Source organism: Rhea americana, unplaced genomic scaffold, assembly GCF_003343005.1.
Source record: "Rhea americana isolate MKP2758 unplaced genomic scaffold, rheAme1 scaffold_10, whole genome shotgun sequence".
In the NCBI taxonomy this organism is placed as follows: Eukaryota; Metazoa; Chordata; class Aves; order Rheiformes; family Rheidae; genus Rhea; species Rhea americana.
The window spans coordinates 7,717,019-7,738,143 of record NW_028185039.1 but is presented as its reverse complement, the minus strand read 5'-3'; the positions used below and the strand labels follow the sequence as shown (position 1 = coordinate 7,738,143).

General features: G+C 37.8%; 1 protein-coding gene across 1 annotated transcript in view; it reads right to left on the bottom strand.

Annotated features, from left to right (window-relative positions):
- The window catches only part of APOLTP (apolipoprotein lipid transfer particle homolog), a 95,873-nt gene extending 76,651 nt beyond the window's left edge, over window positions 1-19,222 (bottom strand). Inside the window, exons 1-9 of the mRNA XM_085300681.1 lie at window positions 19,192-19,222; window positions 17,266-17,316; window positions 16,238-16,398; window positions 14,636-14,706; window positions 12,034-12,199; window positions 10,931-11,068; window positions 9,846-10,035; window positions 8,717-8,844; window positions 1,053-1,156 (exon numbers count right to left, since the gene is read on the bottom strand). Coding sequence (XP_085156807.1) covers window positions 1,053-1,156; window positions 8,717-8,844; window positions 9,846-10,035; window positions 10,931-11,068; window positions 12,034-12,199; window positions 14,636-14,706; window positions 16,238-16,398; window positions 17,266-17,316; window positions 19,192-19,222 — 1,040 coding nt within the window. The remainder of the gene's footprint in view (window positions 1-1,052; window positions 1,157-8,716; window positions 8,845-9,845; window positions 10,036-10,930; window positions 11,069-12,033; window positions 12,200-14,635; window positions 14,707-16,237; window positions 16,399-17,265; window positions 17,317-19,191) is intronic.
- Between the last annotated feature and the right edge of the window lie 1,903 nt (window positions 19,223-21,125).

Here is a 21,125-nt window from a genome sequence, read left to right as displayed (position 1 = left end):
GAAAGAGTCAAAACCTTGAATCAGGACTATTCCTGTCTGCAGAGAAGCAGGGCCTGTAATTTTAAAAATCACAGTTCCACGATCACTATAAAGCAATCTAAATTTAGGCTGCTACTGAAAGACACGGTTCTACCACTTCCATACTCTCAGGCAGGTATTTCTCTCTTTTCCCCTGCCATAAATAAATATATGCTATCATAATCAAATCGGAACCACTTCCCTCTTTTTCTTTTCTTTTGGCAGGTTTAGATTCCAGTTAGATCCATCAGCCAACTCAATTCATCCCATTCTCGATTTCTTAAAAGAGACATGGTAAAAATACAGTGGGGCAACGAGCACCTCTTTACACTATCAGCTATCACATTGTAGGATCAATTTTCCTCCAGTTTCACTCTCAGAATTCTGCCTCACAAGCACCATCATGAATATCAAAGTACAGAAGGCAGAAGAGGGAACCATGAGTAGCAGTACAAAACTAGCAGTGGGAACAACAAGCAAGGGACTGGCAGGAAACAGCAGTACAGGGGGACTGATAGTCAACAGGACCATTTTTTGCAGAACCAGCTAGCTTTAGGCCATCTTAGTTGCATCACCAGAACACAATCCAACTGCTAAAGGTGCAGCCTTAGTACTAAAGGTATCAATTCAGGTAGGCTTTTTCAGAACAAATTGCAGTAGATACTCAGAACAGCAGCCCTGATTCACATCTAAGCCATGATTCAAGTTTCCTGATAACATTGTTCCAGAAACAGAAAATCTGTCTGTGGGAAAAGGCATGAGACAGAAAAGTCAATTTTGCATGCAACGTTAATTCAGTAAGGGGAGAATAGGAGAGTATCATCCTTCTGTCACATCCTTCTGCACATTTAAGATGTGCAATGCATCATCTTAAAGTGTTCCAACTTTAAATCCATCTTAAAATACAGTAACACCAGAACACTTGCATTGTTTTTTCCCATGTCCAAATGTTCAAAGTATTACTCTATAAAATATTTACAAAGCATTTATTTCCTATAGTTTTTTAAAAAACTACAGTTGCCAAAGGGCCTTACCAGTTATCTCTGCATTTAAATGAAGATCTTCGCCACAGTGCTTTTAAGGCCTTAAGAGAAAGATGTCGAAGTTCAAACACCAGAGTCATGAAAACGTCTGCAGTCTATAAAAGAGCACAACAACAAAGGTAATACTACAGCTGTGCAGAAAACCAGCTTTAGAGAACAACAACAAGGGACTCTGGGTTATACCAGCTTTGCCACTGATTTGCAATGTAACCTGAAAGTAAAACCTCCTCTCTTCCCTGTACCACCATCTTTCCCTCCCCTTTTATTTCTCTTCAGGCAACAAACATGTAAGGACAAGAACTTTCACTGAGGCTGTCTGTCAGTCCCTCATGCAGCAATGCGCAGTGACCCCAAGACACACCATTTTGATACAAACGAATGATAAGGAACAATACATTGTGGTTGTAATTTGGAAGAGAAAGCTCTCACCTCTTCCACATTTGTACAGCAAGATCCTTATCCACCACTAGAACTGCTGACACAAGCTTAGCACAAAAAGAACACAGATCAAGCATAATTTTACATTACTCTTGAGTTTACAACATCATTTAACTGAGGCATGGCCAACATTAAAAGTTTTGCTTGCACAGCAGTCATACTGTGTGAAAATATCCCATTTTAATGAGAAAAAGCCCAAGTATACCTGCTCTAATGTCTGCAGTGAAGTCCTTCAACTAGCATAAGATTACTAAAAACCATAGCAGCAAAAGAGCTGCTCCACCTGGCTAAGCTGCGTTACTACATACAGCTACTATTTTACCAGCAGTGTATTATCCCACGCACTCTGCAACACAAAGAAATGCTTATTCACAAGCTGCCCCTTGCTCTTCTCACGTGAAACAGACAAGACTGAAGAACTATTCAGGGTTATTTTATTCAGAAAAAACACTTCAAATATTCCACTTAACCTGAATAATTCCGTTTTAATAATTTATTTGCATGTGCATGGTTGGAAAGCAGTGTAATTTGGAGCTAACCTGTACAAGACTTCGCAGTGAGGAAGAAAAATAAAAAAAAAAATCTTTAACTTACATGTCAGTATCAGTTTTCTATCAGTTGAAACTGGTATTTTTCAAGAATTTCTGACTCAAAGTACTTTTAGATGTATATTCCATTATCACCAATAATTCTCTGAAACCTCACACCAGAAATAAAATTAATCAAATATTCTGCATTTTACTAGGGTTTTTAGTTATTTTTATAATATATTATATTTAGTTAAACTCTTGTTTAATGTAGTCTTTTCTTGCTCATAGCGCATATTAAGGAAATGAGTATATGAGTTCACTGAACATTATCAAGGACAGACGCCTTTCTACTTTTATGAAGTACAAGCCTGCCAATTTATTCCTGAATCAAACCAGGCCCTGTATTACATCTGTCCTCTGCTGAAAAATGTTTCCTTCTTTTCTTAAATTATTTTCATTTAGTAGAAGCCTTCGGTAGGAACAGTATTTTAAAGGCTAAATAACAGATAGATATGTTCTTCTGTGATCTTATTCATAGTTCCAGAAGTTGAGAGATAGGTACCGTTACCTGAAAAATCAGCAGAACGTTAAATACAGGCTACTGTATTTCATTTATAATGCTTTAATCATGTTCTACTTCATACAGATTAACTTAAATTAATAATTTACTTCAGATGTGAAAGGTTTAGAAGCAAGACTACTACAGAAAACATTTTTCATCACATAAAAAACATACAAACAAACTCTAATTCCACTAAGTCAGAGTGCCAAAGGCCTGGGAACAGATCTAATTTGGCTTCTTGACCTTCCTTCCCAGAGCTGCTTCCATAAACAAAGAAAAGTTRGAATAATCTAGTGCTAGCATCTGATTTTCAATTAAGACCACCAAGATGTTTTCACTAAAAAGAAGCTGTCTTTCAGTAAGAAGATGGAGTAATTTCTTATTATGTTCAGTTTGCCAGGCCAAGAGAATCATTTTTTAGATCTAACAGAAACATCGTTTATGTTTTGTTCTTCTGGGACTTTTGTTTAGCAATATTACATTGATTTGATCAGAATAAGATTTATTTTCACATATGAAGCCCTAGTAACTAGAGTTTAACTCAGATAACATTTACAGTTTCATAGCTAAATTTTATCTTGATACACATGTATTCCAGCATTAGCTTTACGGTCTGAAAATAACATCCAAACCCTGACCATCATGGAGCTAAGGAAGCAGACTAGATTTTATGGTCTGCAAAACATTCAGAGATTTGTATTTAATTAAGTTCTAAAGCATTTATAAAACTCAGGCCTTTTGTACCTTTCTGCAGACACAAATGCACAGTGGCCCTGAGTATGTGCACATTCTCGTGGCAGTCACTGCTGCTGGTACAGAATGTGTTGTGTCCAGCTGAGGTGGCTTCTAAGCTGTACGCCAGAGCAAAGTTCTTGATATAATTTCCAGATTGATATATTTCCAAATGATATAATTTTAGCCTGTAGATTAGCATCATTGTGCTTCACAACTGCTCACTAGACATTAGACTCCTGTCTAATAGCTCAGTATAAAATTTAGCAGGGAAACAGCTGTTTTTATTTCACAGTAATAATAAAACTTTCAAACGAACTGCCTGGTGTAGTGGGCTATTTTTACTTTTAAGGTAAGTTGCATTGAAGTCAGGCTGTCAGTTAAACAATAACCTCATTGCAAACTCCTTTATTTGTATTTTGAAAGTGACAAACGATATGCAAACTTGGCTTCCATTCTGATTACCATTTATTCCCTGAATAAAACATAAAAAAGCATGACTTTTATTCTAGATAGAAGCTTGTTCTTCCTTTTATCTGTAGTTTTATTGTAACTATGGAAAAAAGTAGTAAAATATTTCCTAATAAGTGTTTCTATTTATAATATATATATAAGCACTTACCCTTTGAAAGCTTGACACGTTACTTGCTGCTAAGTATGAGCTCATATAATCACAAGGGAAGTTGCTTTGAAAATGTGTTTAATGAACACATTTACATTTGATTACTAATGTACATTCTCAAAGAGTGTACAAGGCCTCCTATCCAATGAATTTAATACAACTCTTTGAAATTACATAATTCCCCTCCATGCTAACTGCAGTTTACTAACAGTAAACAGTTTACTAACATACTAACAGTTTTCAGCTGTCCGATTTCTTTTTTTCATCAGTACGTATGTTAAAGAACTATCAGTTTCCCTGAAGACCAAGTCTGCACTAGATGGAGGCAATACATTCCTCGAACTCTACTGCTTGACCAACTATGGTTATTCTCTCCCTCCCATGACATCAATTTCCTACCTTCTGTTCCTCAACAGTTCTTTCTTATTTTGGGTTCTTACCTTTCCAATTAACCTTATTTCAGCCTCGATTTTGGATACTGAGATAAGAGGGGCTATGTCAAAAGTGAGGACAGAAAGTACACCAGCAAAAAGGTCTTATGTAATAGACAAGAAGAAAAAGACAAAGGAAAGCATTGCATATAAAAATCTTCAAATCACAAAATTAGAATCATTATTCCATACTTATATAGCAGAAAACTACAAACTATTTTTTCCCTTGGGTGGCTTTCAGTAGGCTCAGTTCATCGTCCAATGGCATGAGTATCAGTACAGCAGAAGATATCAGAATCATGTGGTTGGGGGCAGGAAGGCCAGGACTTCAGCAGTCCTGATTTAGATCAGGTCGTGCTGCTGTTGCTTGCCAGATGAGAGCACATATGTATTGCTGTCAGCATTTTGGAATGTCACATTTTCAGAAGGTATTCATAAGAAACTTCAGAGAAAAGCAGCAATATAAGATAGGGGACAAGGCAGAGTTGGTTACTTACAATGAAAGATTATTTTAAAGTCATTTCTCTAAGTGATACATATTAGGTTATGTGATTAAACGCTCATCTTCAGAAACAGAAAAGAGCAGAGAAGAATAATGACAGGCAGAGGAGCCCCAACAAGTTTATCAGAGAAAACAAAGCACCTTGACCTGTGTCCTCCAGGATTATTTCTGGTGAGCAATCAGCACACTGTCCAAGTCAAGTCAACAGGAGAGGCTCTTTGGATCACTTTACAGACCAAGAGGAGTTACTGCATACAGTGATACAGGACTCATTATGGGATGCAGTGGAAAAGCACTTGGGGATTGTACAAGACTTACTGTAGGATATTTAGGAGAAGAACCAGTTCCTGGAGAGATCCACTGTGTGCGCGTGTGTGTGTGCAAGCAGGTCTGAGTATTAACAGAGTGGGCTGTGGGCCTCAAGATGGCTTTCATTCAGATGTCAGCAACTGGGGAGATCTGGCATCTGGGAGCCAGCTAGTAGCTAGACTGAGTGTCTAAGACCAGCTACTGAAGGGATCCATATTGTGTATGTGTGTATATACATTTTCCACTAATAGGCTTTCATCCTGATCAACCAGAGAGGGGAACAGGTTGAAGCCACTGCTGCTTGTGAGTGCGCTTATTTACTGGCCAGATCTAGGAAGACAGAGGTGAGGCTGCTCTGCTGAAACTCCATCAGGCTACCAGATTTGGCAACCCCTAAAAAAAGGGTGAGGAAATACACGCTGATAGTCCACCAATGCAAGAATCTCATAAACCAAAGGGGGCAGAGGTTATCCGGACAAGTACCCAAGTACTGTAACAGTGAATGACAACATGGGCGGTCACATTTCAGCTTTTCAATATCTTTCTTGAAAAAGAACTGTTATACTATGGAATAGTCTGCTGATGAAAGCAGCAACAGCTCTGCTGCATGGAATACTCAAAGCACAATAGCTGCACAGTAAGATGAAACTTCGCTGGTCATGAATCAAATTAAGTGACTCAGCAGCTCATTCTCAATATTCAATTCTCCAATTCACATTAGGCAAAGTCATATAGAAAAAAGAATAGTTTAATTTCAGAAAGTAGAATTATTGATGTAACTACAATTATCTTTATTCACCTTGAAAATCAGAACAGTCTCCTTACCCAGGAAAAAATCTGTTATGCTCTCTACAGCAGAAAGTTAGAAATATATAAAACATAACATCTCAACTGGCAGTGACTAGCAAGCCCATGGAATGTTTTATCCAAAAAACAAGCAATGAGAATACAGTATGTCCTAAAGGTCAGCTCTTTTGAGTCAGACTGGATTACAGTACAGCTGGGCAGAGTGAACGTGACATACTCTTGCCCAAGCTGCCCCTGCTTAATGAATACAGAGTCAGGTTCACCAGAGGTATCAATCTACCAAAATCCATCCAGCCAAAGGTAAATTAAATCCCCAGCAGAAGCTATGTGACAGCCTTCCTTCAAATCTCTCTCAAGTGAGGATCACTTCCCATCACTTTGACCACTCTTTGTCAGTATGCTGCTTGTTCACTTAATGGTCCACTTGCTAATCTGTATCTACACTGAAATTCAATCCTGTCTCGTAACATCATTAGAAAACTAAACAACTTTGCTTCCTTTGGAATGACACAGTCTCCACCCCTCTTTGCTCCACTGTTCACTATTTTGTGTTGGGGATTTTCCTTTCCATTTATTCTTATTTTTGTGTTCCAAATAAAACACATAATCTTGCCTCACTCAGAGCCAGACAATAAGGGGACAAACAAGCTATAAATGTCTAATAGCAGAGCTGTCTCCCGGGCAACACGGTGGGCATTCCCACAGCTCCTACCCAAAGGACACATTATTGGTTGGAATGAGGGATAATACAGATCCTCTTTGAAATGTCTTGTCACACAGAAGGAACGCCCTGGAACTATGGAAACAGCTAACTACCTATTGAATCTTGTGCTGGGACAGGCATATGATGAATAATTCACCTCCTCCCTTTTAGGCAGTGGCACAGACAGCAGCCACTTGTGTTAATCTCAGCAATTTACAAAACAAATTTCCCACACAGGAAGGCAGTGGGCCTCTCTGGAGACAGAAGTCACATCCCACTGTTATGGGGGAGTGGGGGATACTATTTAACATAGTCAGAATATAACAAATCCCTTATCTGACTTCCCAGTAATGACTGGAAGGAATGGAAGGAATATACAGAGTTACTTAGGACCAGTTCCTTCTGACTCTTAGAACTGGGCCTTTGCTACATTGTCATATAACTACCAACAGAGAAAGGACATGGAGCCATTACCCTTTGACACGTCTAAGAACAAATCCATGAGGAAGAACAGTGAAAGATCATAAGACACGAGAGATGTACATTATATTTAACAATATCTTTTTGGACTCTTTCAACTTCATTTCAAGATTAAGGAAGATTTTTTTAAATATTAAGCAAACCACATAGCCAGCAGTTCATGGCAATTTTAAATACTAATGTAAATATTCACCTTGAGCTTTACCTACATAATGCACAAAAGAGACATATCTTTCTGCTTTCCCTTCCTTTATTCCAAATAGCTTGGAATAAAGATTGACAGCCTGATTCACAATAACAGAACTTGGAGACATTTGAACTTATTATGCATAAATTCTATCTCACAAAATATTTCAGCTTTTAAGCTTTTTAACTAACAGATATTTTGGAAAATAATACAAGAAGATTTTTTTAATACCTATGTATTAAGTTGATAGTAAGGATTGTTATAATTTACCAGTCTGCCTTCTCTACTTCCAAAAAAAACTCATTTAGAAGGGATAAATTCTACTGCATTGATTACAACATACCACGAATCTATCAATGCTTTGAAGTTATGTAGCATCACAGTTTTCAATAATTAACAACAAAAAAGTGATTATCATTTATACTCTAAGAATGATTTAGTATTGTCTTACATGCTTATAACATTGTCACCTTAAGATCTCAAATATAGTCCCTGTCCTTCCTGTTACAGCCAATGCTATAATCTGAAAAGTATTTATAACTGAATAAAGTAGTACATGCTCCACAAATGAGAATAGCACCTACCGTTTTATGACGATTAAACTATATATTCATAAAGTTTACTGCCTCAAAGTGTCTGAACTTCTCTCACACAAACAAAATAGCTACTCCTTCAAAATATTCCAAATAAAAGAGACCATCACTAATCTAATCAGCAGGATGGACAATATGTACGAGGTAGGGTACGGTTTATGTACATTACAGCTAAAGATAAAGTAAAAATAGGCAGTTAAATCATATGGATTCATATGGATCATATTTTCAGAAAGGTAGTATGTACAGAAAGCAGGTATGTAACTCAAAAAGGTACAGAGAAAGAAGCTGGTCAGCTAGTGAGTCAGAGAGTATTTTATTTATTTTTTCAAATTATTTCTAAACATTTTGATCCACCTAGTCAATTAACAAGTGATCTCCATAATTTTGTGGCTACAACACGTACCAGCTTATCTCCTTCCTTCTGTTACTGTATTCTTTTTACTTCTGTTACTCCCTCTTTCTCTTGCTGTATCATAGACTGTAGGATTACCAGAGAAAGGATCTTTTTTGTACAATGCTTATATATTGGACTCCAGGATACCAGAAGGAAAGTCTAGACCTCCTAAATCTCAGGTGAGGACCCATCTCTCCCCTCAAGGCTTTGTTGCTATGGATTACAAAATGATAATGAAGAGATGACAATAATATCATCACCGTGATTTTAAACATGTCCAGCTGGAAGCTACCCTATCTGTGTAGAACTCTCAGAGCACAAAGGACATCATTAGGAAACTAAGGTTGCATGAAAAAGCTTACCTCCAGTCTCACACTATGCGCTAAGCAGAGCTTCTGCACTAATTCAGTCACTTCATCTACAGTGAATTGTCTCTCAGTTTGTTCCCTTTCATATAGCATGTTGGTCACATACAGATCCTCGGAATCCACTGAAAAGAAACATAAGCAGAAATTAGATATCTGGTTGCTAGCCATTTGCTATGGCTAACTTCAAATAATAGGGAAAAGTTATTCTCTCAGGATTTATTTTTACATATAAGAATCACTCTAGTATCAGTAGAACCAGGGAATGAATGAATAAATATGCTTGCAGTCAGGCTGAATTTGAGAATGCTGCCTAAAAGCAAATGTGGTCTGGAAGAAAGAGTCAGAGAAACAAAACAAAGATGCACATGATGAAAATGTCATTTTATATCAATACGCCTATAGCAATGGTCCTACCACCCTTTCTAATGGTTTATCACCCTTTCTAATTTAATTTAATTACTCATCCAGTCCCACACTCCCAAACTACCAAATATTCAATAGGAGATTTAGGTGCCAAGAAAAATAAATGGTTGGGTTCTTAATTTCTTCATGAGGAAGAATCTTGTCATCTTACATCAGTGTAACAAAAAGCATTACAGAATTAGGATTTTCCTTTAAAAAGGTGAATTTATAGGCATATATACATAAATAAAATGTTTCTAAAAGTTTAGAGCTCAATTTTTAAACTTTTTCTCAAACAAGCTTCACATTAATATTAGTAAATTTCTTCTCCTAAGCAGACACAGAGTGAAGAGGGAGCAAAAAGTGAAACAGTTCTCAGACATGACATACTCATTAGAATGCCATTAGGACTTAAAATTATTTGGGCCCCATTTGTTAACAAACCAGGAAATGTCCACAGACAATTGCATATAAGATGGCCAGATTCAGTGAGTAAAAAGACACAGAGAAAAGGCTGTCTATTCAGGAAATCTATGACTTTTGGAGATCGACTCAGCTTACAGAGCCTCAACTTCCCAAAGAAAGGCCACTGTCAGTAGCCCAGCCTGTACAAACATATTTAAACACATGAAAGGAAATATCTGGCACGAAAAGAGTTCTCACAGGCAAGACACAGTCCCAAGATTTTTCTAGGAGATTATTTTAGTTTGCCTTGTGTTACCTTTCTTGTACAGTGTCTCTGCTTCTACCTGAAAGAGTTTCAGTGAAGACTGTGTTTTTGTCTTTGCCCCACTTCCCTTCTTAGAGAATGGCATAACAAGGTTGGATTCTGTACATTTGGCTTCTGCCAGGATTCCATCCTTAAAGCTCTGAATGCATTCCAGTTCAGAAGACAGGATCTGCTGCTCAGACTGAGAGGGACAAATATTTCAGGGTAAGCCTTAACATCCATGTCAATCTGCCCAATGCTTGCTTTCCCAATTTCATGGAGGATTACAGTTATGTGACACAGTGAATTCTCCTATCTAGACCTTTGATAGCCTCTGCAGCATCAAGGTTAATACATTCATTATTTTCAGTCTATGCTATCCTTTACCGAAATGCAACTGTTACCAACTTTCAGTGTTAAAGGGCCTCAAATGATTTCAGTCTGCAAAGCACCAGGGTTAAGCAGGTCTTTTTGGTCAGCAGAAAGCTGAGAACAACAAAACACTGGTAAATGATGACAAGCTAGTATAATACAAGTAAGTTTCACCTAATAAAAATGGCATAAGATACAAACATTGACTGTATTTGACATAAACAGTGGAAAACTAAGTTTTGCTTTTAGAAAAGTTTACATCTTTCCAAAGTTTTCTAAAAATAAAATGCTTACTTTGCATGGGAGTTTTTCTCTCAACCACATCTCTCTAACCCTCCTTTTATTCTCTAATTTTACTTTTAGTTTACCACTAAAGGCATAATACATTTAAATGACAGGGTTTAATCCAAGCGCCTAACAATGTGTTGCATTTATACTGTAGTTCATCAAGTATTATGCAAATTCACATTAAAAAAAGACGTTCAGTGACTAAAAAGCATTACATGGACAATAACATTCACCATTTCATTGCTAAAGATTCAAGTTTGGGCAGACACAATAAATGTAATTGAGCATGTAAGACTATTTAAAATGTTTTCACTTATATTATCAAGAATGTTCCCACTAGCAGAAGCACATGACAGGAATTGCAAACCTGGTACTTAGATCATTCAAAGAAACTAGAAGAACCTGTAGAAGAATCAGCATCATTCCTAAACACTTACTGACATACGAGGAAGAGCAACAGACTGCACAGAAGTAAAACCAAAATACCGATGAGAGCAGAGGTTTAAGTCCCTTGTCTTGACAAGAATAGGCCCTTTTCGCTGATACTTGGTTGGGCATATTCCCAGAATATCCATCTAGTAACAAATATAAAATGTTAAATCATACAGGAATACACACAACACAAATAGGTATTATGAACTATCACAATGAATTAAAATTATTGCTCTGGTGTAACAACAATGGCACAGAGAACTAAGTCTCCCTTGCAGGTAACTGGCTTTGCCACAAAAAACAGGGCAAGGCCTGTCATTTAAAAGATGGTCAAATTTTGTAAGATTCAGGGTTTGTTTGTTTGTTTTTTAAACTTCATTCTGTTATTCTGAGTCAGATCATTTACAAACATACACTTTTCCATTTCTTATTTTCTAGGTTACAAGGGAAGTCTTAACTCGGAAAAGCATTTCTACACAGAAAAAAATGTAATTGCATATGGATGTCCCAAGTGTTATTGAGAAACATCTATTTAAAAACTAGTATATAGCTGTAGCATGAGAATAAAGGTGCACATGACATCGATGGTTACTGCTCTTCACAATAGGGTAAGCATAGCCCTTGAGATATCTCAGGTACAATCATACAAACGTGGACAGCAGTGGCATACTCTGGACTATTCTTTCAGTGTAACATAGCAGAACTTGAGCTTAAGTTTTCAAAACAGAATGTTTCAAGAGCTTTGAGAAGTCTGATTTTAAAGCCTCCTGGAATTGATGAAAAAAATGGTACTTCAATGGCTATACTATCAGTCCCTTTATGATTATTGTTCCTTTTCAGAGGTAAAATTCAAGCTCTAGTGTTCTAACATCTCTCAGAAAACCCTGCAGTACTCAGCTCTCCGCCAAGTAACAAAGCAGTGGTTTCCAATTCCCAACAAGAATGCAAATTACAGGTGAATTAACAACATTTTCTGTAAAATGCAATCAGACCATCATAGACTACTGACTAGTCACCAAGCGGCAATAATTTTCAGTTACTTTAAAATAGACTTAATAAACCAAGGGCTAACAGCCACCCCTGAGTATGACCCTACCAACACTCTCACCTCTTCAGTGATTCCACCAGCAGTAGATGCTTGTGATGTCTGCAGGATACTAAGAATACCTCGCTTAATGTTCAGCGCCCAAGTCTGTTCACTCCTTACAGGACAGAGCTTTAGAATTTTCCCATCATAGAAAGAAAAGTGAAGAGGATGCTGTTCTAGTATTTCTCTGCAATAAAACAGTTTATTGTTTCTTGCTTCAAACAAAGGCTTCAAGGCAGTTTACTACATTAAACTTAGATTTTTATGATCAGAGTTACTCCCTCACAATGGATCTGTTTTATTCTGTATCTGTTCTTTTTAACAAGCCTCTACTCTTCATTAATTCATCCGGACTCTAAAATCCTTTTAAAAAAGATCATCAAGGTGATCAGCATCTTCTACATAATTATACCACTTAGGCCAACTCCTGGGAAACTCTTTACAAGTAACTATATTACAAGAGAGACATGGAGCTACTGGAGAGAGTCCAGCATACAGCTACAAAGATGATCAGAGGGCTGCAGCACCTGCCCTGTGAGGAACGGCTGCAAGAGCTGGGCCTCTTCAGCCTGGGGAAGAGAAAGCTGAGGGGGGATCTTACCAATGTGTACAAGTACCTGAAGGGAGGGTGTCAAGGGGTTTGGGGTAAACTCTTTTCAGTTGTCCCACGTGATAGGACGAGAGGCAATGGGAAGAAATTGAAGCACAGGAAGTTCTGTCTGAACGTGAGGGGGAATTTCTTCCCTGTGAGAGTGACAGAGCACTTGAACAGGCTGCCCAGAGAGGTGGTGGAGTCTCCTTCTCTGGAGATCTTCAAGGCCGGCCCGGATGCAACCCTGTCTAACATGCTGTAGGTGACCCTTCTGAGCAGGGAGGTTGGACTAGATGATCTCTGGAGGTCCCTTCCAACCTTACTGATTCTGTGATTTTGATTAAACTAGATTTTTTGCCTTTAACAGAGTGACTCCATTTAATAATAAAGCTTTTTTATGATTCAGGGTGCCTTAAGCTTTGATAAATATATCTCAGTTGCATGTTTCTCTAATGTTCCTCTTCAGCTTTGGTATACACAAAAACAACTGCTTTCCGATCAATCTGTGGCTAATATTTTCCTTCTTTACTAGGTATATACACAGGGCCTCCATCTAGATGTTATCCCTCACTCTCCATCATCACTTTACTCTTTGTCCCAGTAATTTTGCCTATTGAAAGTACAGAGTTCTATTTTCTCAAGAGACCACATTTTACACTGATTTTCATTCTTAATGTAATGTATTTTGATCATAAGGAATTCCTTTAAAAGGGGGAAATAAGTCACTGAAAGGAAGGAAAAGAATTTTACAATAGCCCAATGATCTGTTCCAATAAAGAGAGATACACAGGTCATCTGCACATTAACTGTGGAGCTAACTATTTGTCTTATCAATGTGGGGATAAAGATAATGTAAGAGAAAAAACATTTTTAATGCACCAACACCTGCATGAAGTCCTTGCTGAAGAAGAGACTGCACATCAGATAAGGGTTTCTGTACTCCTAGGCAACTGTGCTTGCTTCTGTTAGTATCTGTGGAAATTACATGCCTGTTCACAGGACAAGCTAGACCACAGTGTATTCACAATAGGCTGAGGCAAATGCTAATAAGGTTTGCTGGTCTGAATAATCATTTTCAATAGTCAAGCTTCACTGAATGGCCTTTCTACAGAAAACAAGACACAAATATCCTTACTTCTATGAAAATCCTACAAAAAACTTTGTAGAGGAAGATGTGTCTGTAATAGCAAATGATCTGAACAGCACCATTCATACTGTGGAACACAAAGCTTTTCTTGATGAATACAAAAAGCAATGCATTTACTCCAGACTTGCCCTTTCTGACTCTCTGAATTGAGTCAACTACCTTAGTTCTCATTGTTGTTTAAAGGCTGAGAATCTAAGTGGCAGGACAAAGAGGGAGGTTACCAGGCTCAGCTTAGCCAGACAACAGAACTGCTTTTTTTGATGACCCAAGAAGCATCAAATCTCTGGGAAAAATACCAGACCTCCACAGTTTGAAGAGACCTTTCCGTATAAGCATCTTCACAAGTGTTTATACCTTTGCAAGTCAGAAGGCTACACACTGGCTGTTATGAATGAACTCATAAAAAAAAAAAAAACAAGAACATAAAAGGGTGAAGTTGGCATTAGAAAAATAAATGCAACTTAAATGTCTTGGAAGAAAAAAGAGCCTTTTGCATTCAGAGGAATAAAGTCTCCCTCAAAACAAAACCTTTTGAAATGGACTTTCAAAATCCAGGAGTCCATATAAGTAACAATGGCAACTCAGATAACTCATAAGCTATCCATATACACAGTTAGCCAGCTAGATACCTGAGAATTTGTAACAAAAAATCATTTTAATTGTCTATTCTCTGAATGTTTTCACATATAAAAGGGATGAAAACTATATTCAAAAATAATCTGACCAAAAGTCCTCATTTTGTTCATGGTGCTCCTTGATCCTTTTTCAACAAACAACTGAAAACTAAACAGAGTAAAAAACATACAGTAAATGGTCCTGAAGTGCTGCTAAACCATATAGCTTCAAAAAATCCAAGAACTAAGTCAGATTAGAAGTTTTTCTACCTTAAACTGTCCATTTTCTTCAAGGATTCCTCTCTGGAAGCAAGAGTTTTCTTGATTTGTACATCTTGCATCTAGAAACGAAGATTATAGAGCAACAAATATCACTCTCAAGAGGAACTTGTAAACTGTCACAGAAGTACATGTAACTAGAAGAACGGACTATGAAAAAAGCCTTAGCGTTGCAATCAACACAGCCCCAAAGGCCCAAGTCACATCCAGCCACCAAAGGCCCAGGATACACATCTGAGACTATTTCTACATAATTTCTTCTATGAAGAATTATTAAATGCATTCTATATCCCTTTCATTTTCAAGCCAACATTATCTGCTCTGGGGAAAAGTAAGAAAGTAAGTGTTCTGGCTGAAGAAAGGTCCCTTCTATAGAAGTGGAAAAGCACACGCACTACCATGTTGGTAGAATTTTGAGATTAACACTGGTACAAACGCCCAGTGCTCAGTAGACATTTCATAGCTTAGTCTTACTGAATTCAGAGGAGAAAATGTATGTTTGAGTTTATTACAGAATTTCCTAAGGTACTTGTAATTTAGCTGGCTGTGCTCAAGAAGAAATGTTCTCAAATTAAAGAGCAAGAATGGTGACTGCCTCCTGCAATACAGACTGCAACTGCTGTTCATTTTTCTCCTTATATGTGCGTGTGTGTGTGTGTGTGTGTGTGTGTGTGTGTGTGTTTAATAAAGACAAGCATCCAACTGCATATTCTTTTGTCAATTTTAGGTGGCCTAAACTTAAATTAAAGAGCTAGAAAATGGGGAGTCTGGCCACCAACACTGCAAGGTAGCAGAGGGCGTGATTAAGTCTGAAGATGGTTTATCCAAACTCTCGCCTTTCATGTAAAATCATGGGACCACTAGCCAGTCAATTCTAGCTATACGGCTGTGTTACACAAGTAACCATTCTATTTTTTGTTGGCCTTGTATATATGTGAATACATGTATACACACCCTTCACATCTCTGCTGCACAGAACCCATTAATGAGTCCCTCTGTTAACCTGAAGAAAAGCTATGGCGGATAAGAGTTTATTTTTCATGCTCCACCTGCTAGGTGCTCAATCCAACCCACAGCAGGGCTCACCCCCAAAAATGGTCTGTAATTCAAAATTGGCCTCTTGCTCTGTCAATGGGACAGAGATATCCCATCAAAAATGAAGCACTACAAAACTGAATTTTATACTATGCTAGGTATGGCATCAATCCAACAGCTCCCAGAAGTCACTCAAGTTCTCTTTAAAAGCTTTGCTATTTTTAATTTACTGCTACAGATACGAAAATGCTTAAAAATAAATCAAAATCCTTTTGAAGGGATTAGCTTCATCTCCAGTTCTGCTCTACACATGACAGAACACTGGAACAGCTGTTCCATTTAGGAAAAGAAATGATTTATCTGTCCTTTAAAATAGGCTAATACTTACACTTAATTTGAAGCTGTGTAGCATCCAAGCAATTCTGCAACTATAAGAATGAGTCCCAGAATTTAACTGTCTTTTAAATATAAGAAAAGGAAGTATTTTAAATATCCTAAAGAAAGACACAACTCCAGGTCAGCTCATTCCCGTTGCTCAAATGTTATGACAATACTCACTTTCAAAACCATTTGGCACCTCCCCAAAGCCACAATGGTCACTGTGCTCTCCAGAGATACACCACTGCTTTTGTGAATGCTTCCCTGCAGGAATGTGGTAGTGACTGTTGAATACCTGTAGCTGTATCTGGCTCCTTTGGGGAAGTGCAATGCACTGTGTCCTAGGAAACATACAACAAAAACATTTTTTGTAGTCTATTAGAAAACAAAAGCTTTCTTTTCTCTATTTCTTCTATATTTAATAGGGATCATTGAACTGCAGAGAAGGGAAAATTCAACGAAAATATTCTCCCTTGCCTCAGGGAAGGCACACCTGGAAAAAATAACCACYGTGGCTTCCATGATATCAAGCTTCCTTTTCTCTGCCTCATAGCAGCATTGAGACACTTAAGAACTTTCAAATGATGAAACCATGCAGAGACGAAACGACATTAAGCAAGCAAAGGGTCTCTGAGCAACACTATCTGAGTAGGCAGCTAAGAGGTCAGGATGAGATCTCCTCAAAAGCAGAATGCTCTAAACCCTCAGTCTCTTACACTGAAAACTGCACATTCAGGCACCTGATGACAATGTAAAAGAGAAGCCTAAGTCACACACCGCACCTCAAGCTAGTTTAACCAAACCTTTCCAGGTCAGTCCACTACCCAGTGCTTCTGTCTGTTCCTCCCTTTACAAGTTTTGTGCCTGCCCATTGAAGGAGAAGTCTTCATGCCTGTCTCAGTGTGGAAGGAGCTAACACTGCATACTAGAAGAGAGACATTCATACATAGTTGGCTTTTGTGCTGCATTAGTTTAATGGCTTGTTTAGCTTTAATGTTTATGAGAGTTCACAGAATGTGAACTTGAGACAAGTTTGCGCAAGGCAAAGCTCAGCAGAACTCCTCAGCAGATCACTTTACAGTCAAACCCAGCTCAGACATAAGAGACATTCTTCTAATAACACAACATCCTTGCTGAAGAGGAGTAGGATTTCAAATCCCTCCCTCTTTATCACAGACAAGGCCTGAATACCATCTTGTTTTACTCACCTACACACTCTGCAAAACAGGAAGCTCCATGCCTTAAACTCTCCAAGGATCCTGCAACAACAGGTAAGATTACTGAAGGGCATTGAAAATTTGCATGAAAATACTATGAAGTATTAAAGAGAGGCATGTATAGTTATCCTGAGGGCTATAATGTCAGAGCAAGTCACAGAGATCATATCCAACAGCTTGGTGTTAAGACTCACCTTTGCATTTGTTACAAATGATTCTTATCTATTCTGTATTACTAGAGAGACTATTTGCCCTAATGTGACGTCTACAAACAGTTTCAAGAGCAAGAACCTTGGGGTTGCAAGTTCCCGYCAAAGGAGCCCATCACAGCGTTCAGAGTTGGACTCCTTTGTAGCCCACTCTGGAGTGAAGGACAGATAAGGCCCACAGTTACTGTTTCAGTCAATATGCACTGAAATGTGGGGTTTTTTATGTAGACATGTATCTATTTATCATTTCTCTTTCCTCTTCTTTTCCATTTTCTGCCCTAACAACACAAAAAGCTCACAGAAGAGAGAAAACTAGGATATTACCTGCCATTCGTGAAGCTCTCCTTCATAAAAGAGAATTATTAGTGCATAATAACTTTATTTTTTAAAAAAATCAAAAAGACAAATCAAAATGGTTGAAGCAAAAAATGAGTCTTTTATACACTCTGTCTTGGCTCTCAGAATATCCAAATAAATTCCATAAACTCATAGAATTAGGTAAACTTCCTAATTTCTATGTTACTGTTTTCCAAATTTCATTCATTGCACATCCCTCCTAACCAAAAAGATAACTGTAATCAAGTTTTCTGATTATATCTAAGTTAGGAGTACAAATACAGACAGGTTAAACCAGCAGTGAATACATCTGTTGTGATTAATGCACCATAACGTTCAGGAGGCAGTTATCTTGTAGTAATGAAGTCCTAATTCACTGACAGAAATAAACAACATGGACATAAAATAGAGGCAGGGGAAGCAGCCTGCATAATTTATTTTCATAACCTCTTTCTAAAAACTTTGTAACACTAATCTTCCTTGTAATTCCATAGCTTCCATATAGGTAGAAATGGACATAAAATTGGGGGTGAGAAAGTAAGATTTTAGGTATTCTCTTTATACAGAAACATCCTAAAGACAACTATTTAGAAGCTAGACATCATTTTTGTTCAGAGTTAAGACATGTGAACACACAAAAGGTCAGTGCAATTCTACCATCCTCTTCTTCCCTTTGTCACTCACTAGCCTTAGCTATTTAATGAGCTGTTCCAGGTAGAAACCAAAGCCTGGCCCAAAAAATTCATGAGAGTTTTGCTACTGAGTACACTGCGACTAGACTTTGTTCTCATTGCTTTCCCTACGTCTGTACCATACACAGCACATACGCAAGTGTACATGCCATTGTACACTTATTAGGAATGGAAATGTAGTAATATCATGGATTATCAAAGAAAAGGAAAGAAATCAAGGCCCTCATTCCCCCACTCCTGCATATTCTCATCAGCGTTTAAACTAAGTAAGGTTCTGCTTTATGCAAAGGCAAATGATGCCTGCTTAATTAGGGATTCTTAATCAAAAAAAAACCACACATTTTATATGCCCTATTTCACATACTTCATATACATACTTCACTATGGGCTTTTAAATCAATTTGTTACAATCAGGGAAAATTTCTGTTTAGCTGAGATTTTTACTGCATGTGGCCATTCAAGATATCAGAAGTATTATTCAAAGCAGAACAGGAACAAAGCTTTACTGGTGAAGGAAATCTTTTCCAGCACCAGCAGACTAAGGAACAAACCCTTAAACATCACAAGTCAAGGCTGGACATTGTTCAAGACATCCTTTAACACGGGAGAGTCTGTTCTCCAGCATGACTTGCATTTCACTGGGAGAGCAGGGAGGTTAAGGGGCTGCAGGACACACCTACCCCCAGAGGTGGATCCGCTCCAGCCAGGCATAGCGGCAGTGTGAGGCACAGCCAGGTTGCTGAACACACAGCCTCCGCTTCCCTTCTCTGCTCAGTGCACACACATCTACTCTGGAAGCTACTGCAAGTTTCACATGAATGCTCTGACACTAAATGACCTTAAAAAAGCCTGGCAGAATTACATTCATCTAATTACATTCAAGCACTGCTAGAGGACGTACAAGTACTTGATGAACTGGAAAAAAAAATGTTCTCATAGACAAACTGGGAAATAGTGAAATTCAAGGGTCTCTAATTCCTGTGCAATCACAGCAATTGCCTGTACAAGCACAATGTTTTGCCATTCAAGGGGCTAGTCTGATACAAACCAGACTTCAGCACACACAAAAAATCAGGTCACTAAAACCCCAAGAGATCCTTTTCACCTCTGGAAAATGCACAGATACAATGTTGAAGACTGGCCTAGCAGTCTCATTCTCTTGGGAACGCCTGTGACAAACTTGAGCTGAATTATAGGAATACTCAGAAAGAAGCCCTAGGACAGGCACACACAGCCGCCTCCTTCCAGGACCCGAGCTCCTAGCATCCTCTGGCACTCACCTCAACAACTTAACCCTAGAAATCAACAGGAATGTGCACACTGCAAAAACTGTCAAATCAGCTGCTCATATCTACTGCTGTGTTATACAAGGAACAGCCAAAATCAAACACATGATATTGCTGCACTTCAAATATATGGCACTTGCATGTATCATAGGGAAAGATTATTTTACTTTATTAATACCTTTAACAAAAGATGTTATTAATTAGTACTAATAAAAGCATTCAGCCCTAACTTGCTGTTATTTATAGATCTTTCTTTAAAATAACTTCCTCCAGTAAGAAGATCCATAATAAGTACAATCACCTCCCCTCAAATCTATGGTATATTATATGCTAATAAACCTTCCTGTTCAGCCGTAACTAAGCATCTCCATATTCCTTAGTGTTGCCACCCATTGGAGACAAAAGGTAAGAGTGCCTACTGTTCTGCTTCTGTGCTTTTAGATATTTTGTATGCACCATACATCTGAAGGAAATGCTTTTGTAAAAATATTGCATTTAAAAACACACATTAGCATTACTTGACTGAAGTCGTATTTTCCATTCTCTTGATTCCTTTTTTTTAAAAACTTCAGAAAGGAATGCACTGGTTTTGGAATGAAAATAAGAAAACATTTGTTCCTTCAGCACCCACTCAAATCCATATATATTTTTATTTCCAAATAAAATTTTAAGTTTCTGGAGGACAGAATCATATTTCCCCAAAAAACATTTTACTTCCACATCTATATTTCTCTCCCACTGAATACACTTTTTTATTTTGCAGAATTAATTCTCTGTGTGGAAGTTACTATTTGACTTAAAAAAGTGTGAAGGAACACGTTATTTTCAAGCAAAGTTGATCCCAGTGCTAAAGATACCTGCAAAATCAGAAGATTTTCTGGTAATGCAGAGTCCAGATCACACAGCATAAGAAAAAGATCACTAGGCTATTAATTTTTTATGAATTTTTTTATGAATACACCTATCTATACACAAAAGCATACAGGCATTAACTTCTAAATTCCAGCTGCACTGCATTTGAACAAAAAGAACTCATAATCTCCTTGGAAAAAAATCATCTGGAAATAGCTAATGCATCAGGTAAGAAAATGGCTATTTACCTTCCCTCTCTTCTTTTAAATGGTAGAAAAAGTTAGTGGTAAGTTAATGGCCTTTACAGACAAGAAGTCAGTATTATCTTATTCAAAAACTTTGAAATAAATGGTAAACAAACTTTGAAAAATCCTTTCTGTTATGCAGATTTTTAAGATGTTCCCCACCTGTCTTCAGCACCAGATTCAAGAGCACTCTCAGCTCCTGTGTGGACACCCTGAAAGCTGTGGTCTGGA